Here is a 20,638-nt window from a genome sequence, read left to right as displayed (position 1 = left end):
GCCACAAAAGCTGTCACGCCTGTTTTGGCGGTTACAATTGCGTTATCACGCTTTGTGACAACCAATAGCAGTTGTGCTTTCAATGACAACCCATACCGAATGTAGAATAGTACCCTCGTTATGTTTGGAGGACCAAATTAACTGGTGAATATTACGTTATGAATCACAAAGTTAAAGTTTGATTATTTACTTTTTGATTTATGATAAAATATACATACTATTTTTCATTTCTTTCCCAAATTTCATCTCGATTTCTTCAGCCGTTCTAAAGTGAAGGAGAAACACAGAAACAAAAACACAAACTTCCGCATCTGTAATATTAGTAGTATCTTGATTGATCATTTTGTCTCGTTCTGCCCACGACATTTTACAAGAAATGAAACCCAAAATCTTTGATATGATTATCATACCCCAACAGGTACCTACCTTAAATTGTCAGAACCGTGGTCCCTAGTACTGCTTTTGTTAAACAAAAACGAAACGAAGCGCCTGTTCTTCGCTCTTATTGACTGGCACGAATGAACCAACCAATCAGAATGCCGAATACGCTCTCGTTTCGATCATGTTAAACGTAAAACCAACTCGTACTAACAACCCTCTGGTCTAACAAAATCATTTTTGAAAGTCAAAGAGTACTAAAATTCTAAAGTAATAAATTGAAAATCAAAAGTGAAATATACGAAAATTGTGTTGATTACCTAATATTTACATGACCTGGGCTTACTTTTCATTTGTTTATTTAATTTTATTGTACAAAACATACGAAAATGTGAAACATTTTACACAACTGATAAAGGGCTGGGTCGGTGGTTTTAACACCGAAAGGATTTTACTGTCACAAATGTATCCTGATAAATAATTATTTACTTTCCCTTATGGACAAAGATATATGTTGTTTTAAGCAAACGTTTGTTTGTTTAAACCATAAATTTATGCGTATTATCTTATTTTGAGCCCCGTGGGTACGTGGTACTTACTATTTGTAAAGGTCTTCTATGACAAAGAAAATACCAGTGTGTATTGTGGGTGTAGCGTTTCAAATGATTAAAAGAAAACAATCATTGTTCTTTTAAAAATCCATTTAATGATGACACTTAACTATTTATATCAATCTTCATTTTAATTTGATATTTACATTTAATTAACAGCTATTTTATTTACATTTCGATCAGTGTATTTACAATTAACGTATACGTACATTTTTTAAATCATCATATAAATTAATTTACACTCTCTTTTAGTTACAGCCAAGAAAACTTTGGGGTGGACTGTATTTTAATTTAATTATGTACATTTTAAATGAATATTTATATTTTCAGGATAAACCAAGTTAAACTTATTCTAGTAATGTATTCGATTAGCTTTGATGTAAGGTAGCGTGAGGTGATAAGCGTAGCGGGTAGCGGGGCTGATGATCGGGGCGCGCGTTCGTCCGCCATGACACTTGACGCGACGACGATCCGACGTCGCGTTGAGCTGTCACTTCTAGTGTCATCCGCAGTTGATACGCTGCTCACTTCAGGCGGAACGCAGTTCGGAGGCTTTTCCTGTCATGAATAACAAAAGTTTTTTACATTGACCTAAGAACAACAATAATTTATTCGTTTCCAATACAGTAAATCAGTTCAAAGTTGTAGTATTTATTCGACGGTACGGATTTAGTTTTTTGTAGTTAAACAACAATAACAATTACTTAGGGACAACAAATTCCTGGATTAAACAAACATTACTTTTTCTTTTAGGTATTTATTCTCAAAAGTTTCTTGACATATACAATTGGTTACATAAACAGAAAACTAACACATAATTGTGCAAAAGGAATAAATACGTTTTATAACGTTATCTTTTTCTTACCGGTGGTTGCGTGAAGTTGACTTTCTCTTGACATCTCCGCGACTGATGCGCGATACACGCAGCGTACGCGATTGCATGTGGTATGTAGCTTTGCTCCACCACACCAGCAAACAATGTCGTTGCCATTGGACCTATGTAAAAAAAAACATATTATGTATACATATAATACCTAAATTATATACATAAGGATTTTAATAAATATAACTGCAAACTACAACTTACCTAAAGCATAAATAGGCACATCTTCAGCGCCATGAGTGGCCCATTGCCTAGGAACTGCGGCAGCGTGAACAGCATCTGCATTAGCAGCAGACGTGGTCGTATTCAACGGCAAGGCCCTAGGTTCCGAATGCCCAGGACCCGTACCGTAGAGTAAAGTAGTATACCGCAAACCATCTATATCCGACACCACAGTATCCGCACCTAAACAAACAAAACACACTTTAAACTTTCTAAGTACTACAAAAAACCCCTCAATCTCTATACAAATACTTCTTAAATCGAAAAACATCGAAGTTAATATAAGCTTTAATTGATTTCTAAAACTCTAAGCTGCTATTTCGACGAAGCCAATATCCATCAAAGTGGTTTAAAGGACATCATGTAAACGAAAAACGTTGGCACGCGACTTCAATTAACAAGTTTTGTAAACTGTGCCAAATGTTGATGGCTTCTATAAACTATTTGGCTTCGAAAATAGAGATCATAATGTGAGTGGGATACAGAAATTCGTGTAAGAATAGAATTTGTTCGGGTTTTGTTACCTAAAACGGGGTGTCCTCTCGGTGTAGCTTGGCCGCCAAAAGTCATTACATGACCGTGATCGGCGGTGACGACGATCAAAGTTTCAGCAGGATTAACCCTCTCTAATGCTGCCAACAGTGCGGTTTCTAACTCCAAAGTTTCGTCGAGAGCTCTATATGGATTGTTGTAGTGATGAGCGTGGTCTATCCTTCCACCTACGCAGGAAAACACGAAAGTTAAACGAAGTTACTGATAAAACAAACTGTGTATATAATACATTTTATTATTTTTCCTTGAATTTTATCTTTGTAAGTAAAGTATAGGAAGTTTAACAGTTACGATATTATTAGGGATTTTATTTCGATATTCAGTAATAATAGACTGGTTTCATTTTAATGCCCTTTGAACGTCAATGTGTTACTTTTAAACCAGTTAAAGCAAATACGATTTTGTCTTACCTTCAATGAGGAGAAAAAATCCATTATCGTTTTTGGTCAAAATGGACAAGGCGGCTCGAGTCATATCGGCCAAGGATGGATCATCAGCTTTTACAGTGGGACTTGCACTCCCACCTTCTTCCGCGTCTGCTATCGCTCCTCGCTCTGCGTTGAACTCCATATGGGAGTATTCAAACAAACCTGTGTCAGCAAAAACAAAAAAATAAATAAGAGGAGGCTTTTACTATTTATTCAAATTGATTAATTGGTATGGTAATGACCCCTGATTAACTTTAAACGCAACTCCACTTAGTAACAACATTACCATATTAATGTTTCACATGTCGAAACATTTAACACGATACCGACAAATCCCTCTCGTTTCAATAAACGACCACCGTGTACTCAAATGGGGTGACAGATTAATAGAATACTAAGAAGCGTGGTTAACAATACAATTTTTGAATTAAGGATGTTGGTAACAGCATAATCCATATTTGAAATGCAAATGCTACTTTATGTCGGGCGGGTGAGATTAAAAAGGATTCAAATGGGATTACACAACGGGGCCGCACTGATCATAATGTAAACTTGGTAAACGTAATCTGGACGAACGTAAATATTTCATAAACTCCGCTAAGGGACCGGAAACATTTTTGCTCCAACTTTTCTTAAGCCAAATGCCGCTCTACACTTCTGTTGTCTCTCCTATATTAATTTTCCAAGGGGAATTCATTACTTTTATCGTTTTCCTGATCTTCCGTATTCGGAGAAGTTAAGTAGTACTCAAAAGTTGGTAATTTCTTTTGTAAATTGGCATATAAAGTATTGCAGTAAATCTGATATTAGCTGTTGTATCCAATCTTTAAAGTACTGGCGTAAATTCAAAGTAATGCAATATTAAAAGTTCTGAAAAAATATCTAAAAGGAATGGTACGAAATAAGTATAGAAAATCAATCATAACAAAGTATCCAATTTCACAGGCACTCGTATATCAAAATTTTAATGAATCTATTGATTTATTCTCTTCACGTAAAATTTTAATTAAAATGTAAAGCGTCAATCGATCTTTCTAAAGACGGATTCGTGTACTACTTTATTGTTTTAATCCCGTAGCTACGAGAGGTCCCCAATCATTAGTTTTAAAACAAAGCCAGTTACAAAACGTAAGGCTTATTCGGTCTGCTTTTGTGTGTTGGTTTAATTTGTCGGGAATATCAATGCGTAGTTAAGCAATTGTTTAACTAAAGTTAAAGGAAAATATCAACTCAACTAGTGAGGCGGAACTGTTTATTTGAACCTTTTAATTTATATTCCTTCATTGTGCATGGTTTCAAATGGAGGTCACCCAAAACAGGCTTTGTGGGCACTCAAATTGTTGAGTAAGCATTAACCCTTAAACAAACCCAACAGAGCACACAAAAGGGTCCGGTTTCTTAAATAATCCAACCGGTAGATGAGGGCTTTTACAAAATTTGTATAAAAACGCAGTTTCATAAAAGTAATGGCTCTCAAACTGACGCTTTAAGCCATAATTTAAAGACATAATAACGAGTTTTTAGGTAGTTTTCTCGAAAGTAAAAGTTTAATGTACGGGGGATATTTTCTATAGCTAATCATCCTCATGTTTATGGTAACGGAGCAACCTTGACTAACTTTATTTAACAGACTTAACTAGTAATTTTTTTGCTGAAATATTATCATTTTGCGTGTTAACGATATATCTAATATTTGCATCTACAGCGACATTCAATATCGATATTGCTTCGGCCATATTTTGGTCTTACACGATATTGCATTTCACCCTCGATGTATATTGAATCGAATACTATGATTTATATTTCCCTACCCATCTTGTACACTGCACGATGGCCTTTTTCTGGGCTATCATCCACCCAAGCGATTATTCTTGTATGTTTCCCTTCATATATTATTTGACCTTCACATGAATTATGTAGATCAGTAGCCTTCGTTTGATCATATTAAACTTCTTGTCATCTTTCTTATAGTTCAGAATTTCGTAAACAAATTACTCGTATGAAGAATTGCGAGCAGATGTTTCGTGGACAAACTTTAGCGTAATTTGCTACTGTTGAAGCTAAATCGTTCTAGTAATATCTTCGAAAACAGTTGACAGGCTAAGCGACCATTCGAAATTTAGTGCTATCGATTTTCACACTTATTGAAATGCATAGTGGAACGGGACACGTTTGCATAGTACTTAAAATTGAATTTTCGGGTAAAATGGGTTTGAATATAGCTCTTAGCTTTTCCAGGGTTCCTTTATCCGTCCAGAAGGGTATTAGTGTCTGGCCACAAAATTTTATGATAAAATAAAATGAATCTTAATATCTTTTAAAAAGTACTCTTTTTATAAACTCACCAATGTGTTACCATGTGGTGTTGCTACTGGGATTTATTTTTTAGTCAGTTGTGGGAATTTTTCCATGTGTTTGTGATGATGAACATTTGGTTGGTTTTAGTAAGATAAATATACTACAATTTCGTTTTTATTACATCCTTATGAGCTTTTTGAAGGAAAATGGTCAATAAGACATGATAAAAGTAGGAAATTGCTTTAAAATATATATAATATAACTTACCTAACAAATAATCCACAGTTCTAGGATCTAACTTAGCAAGTTGTTCTCTTGAATGTATGTATTGAGCTCGCAATCGCCGTCTTTTCTTTTCTCTGGCCCAATCTTCAGCTAAATTCCTTCCATCTAGTCTTCTCCCTTCACGGTTCGGATGTTCTGGATCTGGTGTGATGGTAGGTAAGAAGTGTCTTCTTCCACCACCCATTATTACCTTTCAAAATATTAGAAAATACGAATAAGAAAAATAATACTATACAAATACAAAACGTGAACTGTCTCGTCATTGGTCGAATGATTGAGAATACAACTGCTGAATAATAAACCTTCAGCTTCAGGCAAGTAATTATTGAGGACTAGTGGTCGCCTAGTGGTCGAAATTCGACCATATACGATTTAATTTACAATACCACTTAACATACGTTTCAAGGATAATTTTTATTTAACGATTTGCTATTAGTTTTGTAAAATTCAAATTAATATATTCCGGCGCATCATGAACAGGAAAACTCTATTCATATGAGACGTGAGAATATCATCGCATGTCTGTCGATTTTGACGTTTTGTCAAATACGATCAGATACTATGCATGATAGTATGTGTAATGTTTTATTTATTGATTTAATGTACTTTATAAGTATTATTTTTGAAAAATATTAGCGTTCTGCACTTCTCCTACACATAAACTCTAAGTGTACCATATTTTATGCTCCTACGTCCGCGCAATATTCGTAAGAAGGGGTCCAAAGTTTTTGCATCACGTATTAATATATAGATTTCTTTCCAAACGTTCTCACCAAAAATAAAGAAGTCATAATTAGAGAAAAGTGAGTAGTTACATTACACAGGGGTCTTTATGTACCATTGTGGTCCAATAAAACGCGGGACGTTATAAAAAAATACAAACCAGAAAATGTGTGTGAAAGTTTAAAATGAAATAAAATGCTACAACCTTTGCTTGAGTTTTACATAAATGAAAACAAAAGAGGTTCAAAGTTTAAGCTTGAATTTATTTTTCGCTTCACCGTAAACTGCGGAGGTGTCTGCGTAGAGCGCAAAGCGGTCACATTTTATATATATCTTTTACAAGTAGTATTGTACTGCAATTTTTATTAGGATTTGTTACATTGTTGTGTTAGTAGTATTTTATTTACATTTTAGACAAATTGAGATTTAGTTTGAATGTGGTTACTTTGTAACAATGTGGTATAAGTAAAACTATTATTATATTAATGAGAGTGCTTTTCCATCAGAGACGTGCTTTGCTATGTTGCTGTGGAAGCGTTTTACTTCCACAGATCTTATTCATTGGTAAGCTGCTTTTATATGGAAAGATGCGTGCTACGGATGGCTTCCTTACTATCGATACAACTTGCTGCACAACTTCTTCGCACAGCTACATAGGTTATTATCAGTGGAAACCATCATTTTTAGTTTCACAGCTTAGCTATTATATCTTCATAGCATAGCTACATAGCACATCTGTAGTGGAAAAGCACACTGATACTTCTTCTATTAATATGAATTTCCTTAAATTAATAAACATTGAAGTAACATTGAAGCGTCAACAATCTCCGAAATGCTCAAAATGTCTTTAATAATAATAATAACCCTTCAGAATGCGTATATCATTAAACCCAATATTGCGCAGATTTTCCTGCTGTCGGTTTAACGGCACCGCGATCCCTACTTGAAGGATTTTTAATATAATACCCATCGTGTACAATGTTTATAAAGGTTCTTTTCCCATACCCTTAAAGCCTGTAATCTTTACTGCGCATAATACTGCTGTAAAGGCTGAAATGCATCAACGAAACGTTTAAGTCAGCATGAATTACTGAAGAAATAATTAAAACGCGCTCCCAACCACATCAAAACCACTGATAATCCTCTCTCCTCCAACCTAAGTGCTTGTGTCTAATTAACTTCACTTACTAATTTACAAAAGGGATTTTGTACAATTTGAGGATTCTTGCTATTTCATCTCCCGGGAGCTATTAATAAAAAAAACATTGTTACTTTTGAACTTTTAAAAAATTCAAGATAAAACTCTTCCTTTCTTTATTCTAGGAATTGTAAGTTTCATCGCGTAACCTTTAATTTTATAAAACATTGAGCTCTCGTTGTTGTGTTTTTTTTTTACTTTTTCGACGACATGAAGTTTATGAAATTACGGCGCATTTTGTATGCAAATTATACACCGAGTTACAAAAGAACTGAAATGCGCTACTTTGATAAAAATGCTAATTTTTGTGTTATTGTACACAGACATATAACACGTATACAATTATACATTGCCACACCTGTGTCTCGTAAATAGAGAGAATGGAACAGCAACTCTTTATTACCGCATTTTTATAATCTACATTAATTAATGTTTATTATTAGAACTCGAGACGGGATATTTACCATGTTTATTTAACGCGCCATGCGCCATGATCATGATGCTTGCAACAGTGCCGAAATATCGGAAACTCATCAACATAAATAAATATGGTAAATATCCCGTCTCAAGTTTTAATAATAGTGTTAGTGAACGTGTCAGTTTAATTAATGTTTCTTAATGTTTTTTTTCTTTATTTACTTACATTTATACTCCTTCCCGGTTCATTCTCTACAAGCTGCAAAGCTATGTCCTTGCAGTCTTTTCTAACAGTGGGGGGTACTCTGCTATCGTCCTCCCAGTATCTGGACGGCGCATGCGCGTACAACGCCGCAGGAGTAGCGTGGGTTATCCGCGCTGTTGTCACGATGCCACTGGATTTTCCTGTATAAATAATTTACGATGTAAATTCATACGGATAACAAAATCTGAGTAGATAGTATAGTATAGTATAAAACAACTTAATTTTTAGTCGATTAGGCTTTTTTAGCAGACGGATCATCTGATAGTAAGCAATTGTCGTCGCCCATGGACACCAGAGACGTTACAAGTGCGTTGCCGGTCTTTTGGGGATTAGGAATTTATGGGTTGTTGGAAAATCGGGGACTGGGCCTCCGGTAACTTCATTCACATAACAAAACTGAACACAAGCGTTGTTTCGCGTCGGTTTTCTGTGAGGCCGTGGTATCACTATGATCGAGTCGGCCCATTCGTGCCGAAGCATTGCTTTCCCACACGTAAAAGTTTTGATGATTCTATGTAGCTAATAGATGAAGAGCTTTATATTATGCAAACCAATTTAGACTCTAAGTTCTTTTATTTACTTGCAATATTTAATATCACCGTTTGTAAGAGACAATAAAGAGAATATAAAATAAAGAACCATAACTTAATATTCACGCACATTCAAGCTTCGCCAGTGAAACTTTGCATTTATAATAAATGCAAAAATGCAAAGTGAAAAAGGACTGAATATTTTAAGAACCTTGGGCACTGGAGTTTAGAATGCCTATTTCGTTGATACTAAACTGTTTAAGACATACAAACTTTGCTTTCACCCGGCACTAGGTTTATGGTTATGATCAAAAGAGTTTTGAGGGAAGAATGTGGCATGTCGTGACGAAATTTAAATTGTTTGCCAGAAAATAAAGCGGGGTTTACGCTTTACGGTTACTAACCTTCATTCTTTCGTACGTTTTTCAAAGGTTTATTATAATTATATGCGGCTGAACATGTTATTTCTCTATTCTTGTGTAAAATTATAAGAAAATATTCCGAATTACTCGATTTGTTTTTCGACGTCGTCGCCGCGTCGTGTCGCGTTCTGTTGTTTGGACAATTTGGGAAATTACATCGAAACCATTTTATGTGATAAGGTTAAAAGGTTTCTAGTTTATTTCAATTACGTAGCTCTTAGATCTTTACTTATTTTTAGGCTTAATTCTATTCGGGTATTGTGTACTCTATATTAACTAGGCCTCGTTATTTGATGAAAGTAAAACCACTGTCTTAATTTAGATTACAAAAACATTTCTTTTAAAATAAAACCGAAATTGCCATTATTTTTCTGACTTTGAATTCGAATTCGTATAAAGTTTTCTTACGTATCTATAGCCTATTTTTTACCAGTTATCCTAGTGACTAGAAATTCAGACAATTATTTTAGACAAGCATACATGTTCGAAGGATAATATAATAGCAATAAGTGTAATGAAATCAATCATACTCTTAATAATAGCACCGTATTATATTGTGCAGTATTATAACAGTCGAGATACGTACGTAGGTACACACACACACTTCATGTTGAGTGTCCGCTCATCGAGGCGAATGCACTGGACAATGGCACTCTGTACTATTGCTGTAGAGTATATTATACATATATTATTATTTTAGCAACGTCACAGTTTACCATATTCCATATTGTACACATACCACAGCCCAGAATTGAGTCATTAGAGGTTTTTACTACAAAGTTTTTAATATTTTCGGGTACTAGTCTGTAATATTTAATGTTTAATTCTATTTTATAGTGTGGGGCTAAGAAGAATTGTAAGTTGATCATCTGCAGCTCTGTAGTAAATTTTAAGGTTAGCTACCAAAATAACAGAATATTAGGAGCTCTATGGCAAACGAATTGTAGATCGCTTTTTCATGGAATTAGAAATGTCAAATAAAAGAAATGTTAACAAATCTATGCAGGACAAGCAATCGAATATTTCTCTTTGTTCTGTTATTGGCTGTACTTTAAATAACAGTAAATTGTCGCGTCACTAAAATATGACGATAGCTATTAACGTTGAAGCTACGGTCGCCTACGGTTGGGTACATTCGCTTCCACGAACGAGCTCTCAACACAAATTCTGTGAACATAATTATCACGGTTGAACATTAAAACTGTTAAAATATATAAAATCACGTCTGGTAAAGGTAAATAGGTAGAAAATTATGTACAGGACAACCGTATTTTACTAAGTATTATATACCCACAACCCACTCATACACATATTATTATGACATATTATTGTTGAACCTTTTCAAATGAAAGAAAGTAGTAACAATTTTAAAGTAAGAAAATCCAAACGATACCCTTCCTACAGTGGGGTAATAAGTAGGTCTGTACATAGTTGCGCTGGAATCTACTCTAACAACGGGGTAGTTAAAACCAGAATTAATTTAATTCGAACCAATTTTCAAGTGCTTTAGGCTATTTCATCCAGCTACCTAATTAGAAGTAATGGCTACATTTTCAAAACTAATTGGGCTTTTTCGTAGATCAGTATTCAATTTAAGGTCAAGTAAAAATAATTAATGAATGTTTCAATAGAAATTAATCCTTATTAAGTATTTTCTGAGCATTTTGTAACGTACTTACTTTAAATATCTAAATACTGTAGTTATGCTTATACTATAGAAATTATTACATTTTTCTATCCGAACATACTAACTGCCGCACTCCGAGATATGTAATGATTACTTAAAGTATTCCTTAGTAAGTAATTTTGTATCGAAAACAACTACTAAGAACTGGGTTAAGTAGCCATTAAGTAGGGCGGTTAGTTACTAAAAAATCTGTTTCTTTTTTGGTTCACGACAATTTTTTTAGTGTATTTTCTATCTAAAGGGTAAGATCAAACAATATTAAGGGTTAAAAAGATGAACAGTTCTCCGAAAAGTGTTTAACAAATTTGATCCGATTTTGGATCTTAAATAAGAGTTATGATTGACGAAAATTGCTAATGTCGTAACCATTTGTTCAGATCAAATAAATAATAAAGTAACAATTTGATTCAATCCCTTGTGATCCGACAAATAATATTGAAAACGTTACGTTCCTTCTTGGTAAAATAAGTAAATGATATCAATTCGTCTACTTTATGCCCTCTTGGGTAAATATTATTGTAGCATTGTTTTCTTCTAAATCCAAGAAGAATCCGTAATTGACGGTCACTAAATTATTTACATCATAATCAAAATAAAACAAAAATGTTTGTATTATGTCTTGTTGGTTTTGTAGTCTCAAGAGCGACTACTACTCTCAAGATGGCGAATTTACCAAATTTATTGTATTATATTATAACTTTCGTGAGACATACTAAATTAATTATCACCTCTTTCGACTTACTCATGTAATTATTTGATGAGAAACTCTACTAGTTTCAAGCCATGCTAGAGGATCATATTCATGAGCAATATTCCGCGACACATGTAGCCGCGTCGTGTACATAATAATTAAATTAAATGACCTACACTTATTACGTTTTACTTAACTCATTTCTTACAAAAAATCTCTTCAAAGAATATCACATTATGTTACATAAACCAAGCACACATTCCGAAGCGTAGATTCTCTTAGATACAGATACAGAAAACACCATGACACTCGTTTATATCATGTCACTAAATTGTAACAATACTTTCCGTACAAAATGACGTGTGCTACGTCGAGACACGACTCTGTTAAAGAAGGGTATAACAAAACATTGTTTTGTGACGTCACTCAAAACTGACAGCCACAAGATTGGTGAGGAGGAAAAGGGAATCAAATACTGGCAAGAGGATCTATCAAACCACCTAAGATGTTGTTCACTGATTTTATTTTCAGCTAAGAAAACATTATTTATCGGTCCTCAGGGGATAGAGAACTTTGTACTTATAAGGTAGATTATGGAGTAAATCAACTTACAGTAAACAGACGTAAAACAACGCTTACGTTGTGTGAGGATACCGTACCCCCCCCCTATTGCCCTATTACCCTTTCATCTACTGCATTAGGAACAGTGTTAGCTCAGCCTTTTTACAAAGGGAGAAAATTATCCAATGACTTCTCCCGCCTTGGGCGAGGCGAGAGAGAGAGAGTGTCAGACTCTTACTGAAAAAAATACCACCCTGTTCCTACTTCTGCCCTTCGAGACGGATCCCCGTCAACAACGGCTCTCAAATTATACAAACATACATACACACATACTCTCGAAAAACATAACCATACTTCTGGCGCAGTCGGATAATAAACAGAAACTATCATTCCAATAGCAATAAATATAAATATACATTTCTGGTTTATCATTAATCGTCTAGTTCAATATAGTATTGAGAGTCTGTAGTCTTAATAAATCTGTATTTATTATGAATATAAGGCTATCAACGACGTGACCCCAGCTTAAGAAATGGGCTAATACTTAAGCTCCGTTGACATTGTTAGTTTAGGCACTCCATTGTCACAATTATATTGCCTTTAGGCTGAGAACTAACCTTTATTGTTATTTAGTATCAGAGTTCAAACATTACTTTATCAATATTCCAAGAATCTACGTAGGTTATGAAATTTAATTGTTACTGCCTATTTATAGACTACCTATCCTGAAGGCATTATATAAGCAAAGTCTATGTAACAGCTTGATAATGTAGGTTTCTGTTTATGAAAAATGATCAAAATCGGCGTAGTAGTTTCGGAGCCACCCGTAGGTACATCAAACGAAAGAGAAGGAATTTATTATTTTTATTATTTATTTATTAGGTACATTTCCACGCAGATTACATTATTATATACTAAGCCCCACAAAACCGTTGTAATGGTTTGACTGTGAGGTGTAATGCAAAACACGGGACGTTGCGCTTTTCTAGGTAGGTTTCTACTCGGAAATAACATGTTTTTCCATGATAAACAGTATATCACTATTCAATCAGACAACCATACTATATTTTTTGTGGAAAATAAACACATTTTTTTTTTGTTCCACCCTGGGATTTTCTTACAATTTTACAATCATACAATTTTACGTGCACATAAAACCCAGACCTGAAACAACAATTTGTGGATCACACAAAGAGTTGCTATGCGGGAATAAACATTAGCTACAAATTGCACGGTAGACAGTTGCCCAGTCATCGCGCCAATCGTGCAGTCTATTTTACTCTATAATGGAGTTTAAAATGTATGTAACAAGCATTAATATTACTTACCAGCTTCATGTGCCCAGTCGACTAAAGATGTGACTTTGGAGTTGATGGTAGAAGAACAACTGTTGAATCTTCCACCGGCATCTAACCCTAGGGTCTCGTACCGTGCCTTCACGCCACACAGAAGAGCGGTGGCACAGGCCGAAGACTCTCCTGTTTGGGCATCTATGTTGTACGTCTGTTAAGTAATAAAAAAATACATTTAATATGGAATTAACTTTTACACGTACAAGTTCATAAACAGTTAATGAACCCCATAATAAATAATTTTACTAAATTTTTATAATATTCACGACTGCTATTAATGCTATCAATGCTTTCAATCACGCGTATTAATCAGAATATACATAATATACCTCTTATGGTACATTGAACCCGGAAATCCTGAGCAAAGATAAGAGAGGACATAGAAGGCTCAAACTATACAAAGGAATGGATGTGGATGAATAGAATACATGACTAACGGTATTATAATATACAGAACCTACGTAGTAACAACTACAGATTATAATCCAAATAAACCGATTTCCATCAAACCTTATGAAAAGACAATAATAATACGAAGTCCTTGAATCACACAATAACAATTAACATAATAGTTTAGTTTCCGAATAATATGAAAACATCAACAGATGGGATTAAACAGTCTTCAAGTACGTCCTAAGTGTTTCTACCATTCAATGAGAAGCTTTGGAACGATGAGTGCCGAAATTGTTATTGTCAAAACACACAGCTGAGGCACTGATCACAAGACAATGTTATTTGTTCACAGGTAGCTGTTTGAGTATAATCCCTTAATCGCTTACGACACACATGAAAAACAATGGCGTACTGTCGTGCCGGAAGCCGTAACATAAATGTTTGCGTGGAAATATAAGAGAATTCTCACAGATGATTATTTCCGAGCAATACAAAAGTAGGTTATGTTGAAGAGTTGGAGGAAAAGCTGTTACTATTTACGCGTGTAGTGTCATGTTCAGTTTATGGGTGTACATGAAAAGTAGTGAACGTGCTTCTGTCGAGTAACTACAAGGCAGAAAATTATGCAAACATAATTTCCAAATCGCATATGCAAAAACTTTATTCTTCTGTACTTTCTAATTAAGGCAAATGGTACTGGACGGTAACTGACGGACGGAAAAACGGAAGTAAAAGAGGAATCTTTGACTTATAAATTACTTTGAACATGCGTGATGATTAATGATCGCTCCATCTCCGTTTGAGAAGAGGCCTTTACTCAGAAATGGGCACTTATGGGTTTGATCATGATGATTTTGCTCAAAGATGTTTTTTGGACAAAAGTACAATATCATATGTGTGAGAGGACCAACATACTGGCATATGTACCTTTGTAGGTATATTGTGAAACTTACACGTCTTAATAAAGTAAGCTGAGCGAAACATTGCAAATATTTACACCATATTATTATGACGAATACTCATGAAAATTGAGCGAAAAGGGAACCCATTACGCTCAATTTATTGTGATAGACCAACAACCCGCAAGGTTCTTTTGCACGAGTATCTTTTGCGTCGTATTACTGATTCGTGATGTAGTGAGATTTCACATAATAAAATAGAAGCTATATTTACTACTCGTATCTCATTCATCCAGGAATATTTTGCATGTTATGAAAAAAGGTTTAAAAATAGAAATTCTAATTTAGTTACTTAATCAATGTTTCTTCTTCAGGTTTTTCAAATTAAGTTCTAGATAATAAAATGTGTAATGATTAGTTGCTTGCAGTCAAAGATATAGCAGTACAAGAAAATAGGTGTGATGTAATCAAGAACAGATAAGTCTTTGCAAACTTCATGCACACATAGCACTGAATACATGAAAAACAAAAGATATCTCACTTCTTTCAGCACACACCATCTAACTAGATAGTGCATATCATACATACCATAACTGTTTGACTAAAAAGACTGACCAATTAACAAAGGCGCCTGTTCAGCGATGCTATCGGAGTTCAAAGACTCATTTTGTAAACAAACCTGATTACCATCAGCGTTCACAGTGTCTCTCAAAAGGAAAAATTAAATGTGGAAAGCGAGTACAAAATGTCCCTACGAAAATTGACTTGGAAAATTAGCAAAATCTTGGTTATAAAGGCACATGGGAGGATAAAATAAAATGGCGTCCTATATTCACTGGTTACCATGTTATTGCTGATGATATGTATTATGCATGATATACTTATAATATATGTACTTACAGATCCTGGCCGTATTATTAGACGCACCCACATTTATTTAGTAAGTAATTATTTACTTAGGTGTTTAGAGGGATCAATTGGGCATAGCTTGATGTTTTAATATCATAATCTTCCTCGACAATAATCTTTCAATTGTAACCAGTACTTCGGGAGATAAGTGTGTTAAAACAAACAAGATATTTGATTTTATCGTACATAGAAAAGGTATAGGAATGGAGCAACACAATAAGTCAATATTTAAAAAAATATATACAAATCAAGAACATGCAATACAATTGCTCATTATTATATAGGTATAACACTCATATGTTTAAACGAATTAAATGTACTACAAATTGAACAAAACACAAGAGTGCGTCTAATAATGTGGCCAGGGACTGTATATTACTCCAATTCGTATTAAGTTTGAATGAATTTGATCAATTCAAATGGGATTGCCAGTTTACCTAGCACGCTTCTTATTAAAATTTTTGTTGGTATTAATACTTTTTTCTTTTTATACATAACACAAGGTTTACTGCTATATTTCGAGGTTTAGGCGGATTTTGTTTTACCAATCATGAATTAATCGATTATGCCTATAGGTACCTATCATAATTTACTAAATTGGTGCAAACTCTTAAATTACATTTCTTTAAAAAAAAGACAATGAAAAACGTCCCTACTATTACATTAAATACATAATTATAATATCACAATTTTCCAATAATATAATTTGCAAATAGATAGAGTTCATTAGACAGTGTTACTCGGGCATGGCATTAAATGCACGCAGTATGGTTAACATTGATCGTGTAGGCACGTAGCTACGCAGTCCTGTGTACAAAGCAAAATAAACTCAATTGTAATAACATTGTGCTATAGGAAATTAAACCTTATGGTTATTAAAAATATGATCAGTATATTTTGAGTTATCTCAGTACGCAGCTTCTATTTCTGTATGAAAAATTGTTTGAAATCATTTTTAGAAAAAATCCATCCTTGTCCAATCGTTATCTATATTCTGAATACACATTGAATACAGTTTTTGTGTCTATTTTTGTTTATTTTGCATATTTTTTTGCAAAAATATTATTGCCATATCCATTAAATAACTCACGCGAGGAATTGGAATTGGTTCGCTGATAGCGTCTGTTCGATTTTTTTTCCATTTTTATTTGTTTCTACCGAATGCGTCCTCCAAAAACTAAACAAATAAATAGAACTAGAGTTAGGTGTAAAAAAAGGAGTTCATACACTTACCTTTGCTAAAGCAACGGCAGGAAAAGTGTCCCAAGCGAGGTCAGTGTCCTCGCCTGACTGTCCTCTTCTCTGTCCTCTTAGGATCCTGGCTGCGGTTGCAGTTGTCAGGCTCATACCGTCTCCCACTACCAGGATCACGTTTCTGTGAAAAAAAGTTAATAGATTAAGCTTACTTCTATAGCAACAACAGTCACTTAAGTATTTTCTAAGCACAATTTATTAAGAGAAAGTCTTGCAAAATAGGTAATTGACTAGAAATACGTAAATAATGTTGGGTAGACAAACTTATTAGTGTGCATTTAAATACATTTATTTTTGATAGATATATTATTTTAGTTATGTAATGTCTGAAATGTTTTTTTTTTTTTGTAGTATGTGATGCTCGATAGTAATTTCGTATAAGAGCAAGATTAAACTGTGACACTAGGTGGGCCATCGACAAAGGCGCGGGGGGCCAATGGATGCAGATGGCGGCTTGTCGTTGCACGTGGAGGACTAAGGGGGAGGCCTTTGTTCAGCAGTGGACGTCTCTCGGCTGATGATGATGATGGTGATGATGAAACTGTGACTGGTCTGGTTTTCTTTTCCTTCCACGACACCCCCCACAAATAAACTCTATACAGGGTACATTTTTGAACTCGTGATTGTATCTAATTAAGGGTTCTCACTTCCATTTGCTCGGCGATGCAGTTAAGCCATTGACTGCTAAGTAAAGTGTTGTGGTTTTAAGTGCTGTGCGGATTTGTTCGAAGTCTAAACATTCTTAAAATGAGTTTCTGTACACAATAAAGGCATAAAGGAGTTGCAAAGTTCTTCCAATGCTTATTTTTTTCTCAAAGTAAATTTGATTTAGTATTTAGTAATAAAATTTTGTTTTATAAAATCAGAAAGGTTATTACAACATTCCATTCCATAATGAGGAAATTTCCAGTTGAAAATAAAATTGTGTGATTGTTACGGCTCTTGTTTAACTAAGTGTGGGGAAACGTTTTTAAAAAAAGCAATAAAAGCAAAACTAACTTTAGTATTCTTCTTTGTAGTAATTGTGTCAGAGAAAAGAGTGCTATGAATAAATTAATTAAAATAACAAAACTATTGTGCTAGCGATAAAATAGAAACCATTTCCTACAATTACCTTAAACAAAAAAAGATCAAGTTTTTTACTTGTATTGTACTTCTTTTCTTGTTATTCAGGGTGCTTTTCTACCAGAAATGTTCTGTGCGGTTTCATACGCATGGTTAAAGGAATAGATGCAGCCTATACCACTCCTCCCTATAGTTTCCGAAATAAAAATCATATCATCAGCTCTATTGCCGTTTTTTTAAGGGTAAAATCATCCTATTACTTTTCCCACCTTTGGCGAGGCGATAGGGAGTGTCAAAACTCTTACTGACTAAAAACTACTCCATTCCTACTCCTGCTTTTCGTGCTGAAGCCCCGGTAAAAACGCTAGCTAGTCTGCAACTTCCCTTAAACTCTGTTGCCATGTGAAAGAAAGATAACCAAAGAAATTGGCAATAATAATATCAAAATGTATAATTAAGCGGGTTGATGTAGGTATATGTACCTACCTCACAAAGAAGGTGAGTTTCTAAAGTTTTAGAAGTGACTCATCACTGAAAACTTTCTAATTAAAAACTTTTAATTAGTACGTACTTATATTTTGATTCGGTGTACAAAAAATATGAAGGTAAATATTAAAATACATTCGTTAAGTACTGATAAAATACAATTAACTTGTGCCAGTGGTTTCTCTCACGTTGTCGGGATAGAAAATGGATGATGTAATTAATTTAGCAAATTTTCATATTGTTGTCATCGCACCTGGTTAGACATATGGTTAGAAGCCTGATTCGAGTGACGAATACTCAAACCTTTATATTGTAGATGTTCTTTATTTACGAACTGACGACATACCTACTATTTATGTAATAAAAATGCATTTACCCACAACCTCACTTCACTTAATATTGATTATATCAATTAGACAACCCCTACTTCCCCTTGGCATCGAATTAATGTAAAATATAACTTCAAATTCCTAGAAACTTGAATCTTATACATACGTATGTACCAAAATTAACCAAAATTGGTTTAGTGGCTTGCTTGAAAGCGTAAACAAATATGTAAACAAAGAACCTCAGTTTCGCTTTAACGATACACGTGCGATACAATTGCCTCAAGATTTTAAACATAAGAGTAACAGCAGTGTAGCGTAATCACACCTATATAAACATAGCCAAGTAATTTACATGTACATTTGACAGAGTAGACTTATAAACCCGGACCTTATTAACTATGATACATCTATTTTCTTATCCACTTGTCAAATGTGGAGATTATGAAAACCCTCTTACGATATGGAGTTGAACAGTACTCTATCGCGGACTGTTTATAGTGGAACTCAAATACATTAATGTTATAACAAAGTACTGATGTTTTCTGTGTCAAATAGTAAACAAACAAAACACACATATATACGTATAGGTATCACAGTTAATATTCTCACTAATATATAGGTCATTGTGAAGATACACAATTACTCGCCCTCGAGAGTGGCAGGTATGTAAACAAAATAATTAATTACAGACCGATCCATCTGTATTCTGTGGAGAAATTGGTAGGAAAGAATCGAGGAGATTTTCTTGTCATCGCGAAGACTATTTACGAACATGTTTTGACAGCATCATAGCAATTTGAGTGATAGAACTGTTATGACAAGATCGTATCCTGCAGTATTGCTCGATTGGGCATATTATTGGTTATATAGGTACTTTTCCTGCCCCGTTAGCCGACCGTCAACACGTTTGGAACACGTGCAGGATAAGTATAGAACACCAATTATTTTCTTAAGAAAATTTTGTTCGAAAATATACCACGTTCCTTTATTTACTCAGGTTAATAATAAATTTAGCATAAAAGGTTATTATTGTAAAACTTCCTCATTAATTTGAGGTATTTTTTTACACAGCTCTCCAGCCTCGAAAGGGTGGGTTATGTTTTCTTCGATTTTGTTAAAGATAATAAGATTATTCGAACAACCGTTAAAGAAGGAAAATATTAAAAGAAAATCCTTCAATATCTAATTCTTTATATTGCTATATTTATATGGTCTGCGAAAAATTTTAACACTTGATTTCATAAAAGGCGCAAATAATATTTTTCACTTAGGTCCCTGAATATGACTATAATAGACGATCTAGACTAGAAATTATCCGTTTTCACGTTCTTGGCCTAGATACTATAAATAGATTTGCCTAGTTTTGGGGAAATAAAATACTTTTCCATTTAATAGTAGGTAGTTTTTACTGTAGGGTACCGATATGTGACAAAATAAATAATGCCAAGATGAAATTGATCGTGTATAAAAAGTTGAATAAAGTATCTACCATGATGAATGCAGAAGAAACTGAAAGATCCTTTTTAATAAATTATAAATATTTATATCAGATCTGATCTATCTTTTAATGGGATACATAAAGACAATCAAACAATCATTCCGGTCATTCGTTTTCACCAATTTACGTATGTACATAGTTTAATATCTAGACGTATATACAATCTATCTAATTCAAAATGTATTGTATAGCCCGAGGATATAATAGCTTGTTTGTGATGGGCGATCCAAACTCAGTACTTGCGCTGAAAATTTGCTGGAAGCAGAGATTGAACTCCGGATTGCAAGCCACTAAGACTATCT

The 20,638-nt window shown here is 34.2% G+C and overlaps 1 protein-coding gene across 1 annotated transcript in view; it reads right to left on the bottom strand.

The window, feature by feature from the left end:
- Positions 1-1,061: 1,061 nt before the first annotated feature.
- LOC118276457 (alkaline phosphatase-like) overlaps positions 1,062-20,638 on the bottom strand; it is a 100,463-nt gene continuing 80,886 nt past the window's right edge. The window contains exons 5-13 of the mRNA XM_035594783.2: positions 16,938-17,079; positions 13,480-13,654; positions 8,222-8,400; positions 5,640-5,847; positions 3,057-3,236; positions 2,619-2,813; positions 2,077-2,277; positions 1,855-1,985; positions 1,062-1,547 (exon numbers count right to left, since the gene is read on the bottom strand). Coding sequence (XP_035450676.2) covers positions 1,308-1,547; positions 1,855-1,985; positions 2,077-2,277; positions 2,619-2,813; positions 3,057-3,236; positions 5,640-5,847; positions 8,222-8,400; positions 13,480-13,654; positions 16,938-17,079 — 1,651 coding nt within the window. The 3' untranslated portion in view covers positions 1,062-1,307. The remainder of the gene's footprint in view (positions 1,548-1,854; positions 1,986-2,076; positions 2,278-2,618; positions 2,814-3,056; positions 3,237-5,639; positions 5,848-8,221; positions 8,401-13,479; positions 13,655-16,937; positions 17,080-20,638) is intronic.

Source organism: Spodoptera frugiperda, chromosome 31, assembly GCF_023101765.2.
Source record: "Spodoptera frugiperda isolate SF20-4 chromosome 31, AGI-APGP_CSIRO_Sfru_2.0, whole genome shotgun sequence".
Classification (NCBI taxonomy): Eukaryota; Metazoa; Arthropoda; class Insecta; order Lepidoptera; family Noctuidae; genus Spodoptera; species Spodoptera frugiperda.
The sequence above is the reverse complement of the archived record's forward strand: the minus strand, read 5'-3'. Positions and strand labels throughout refer to the sequence as shown.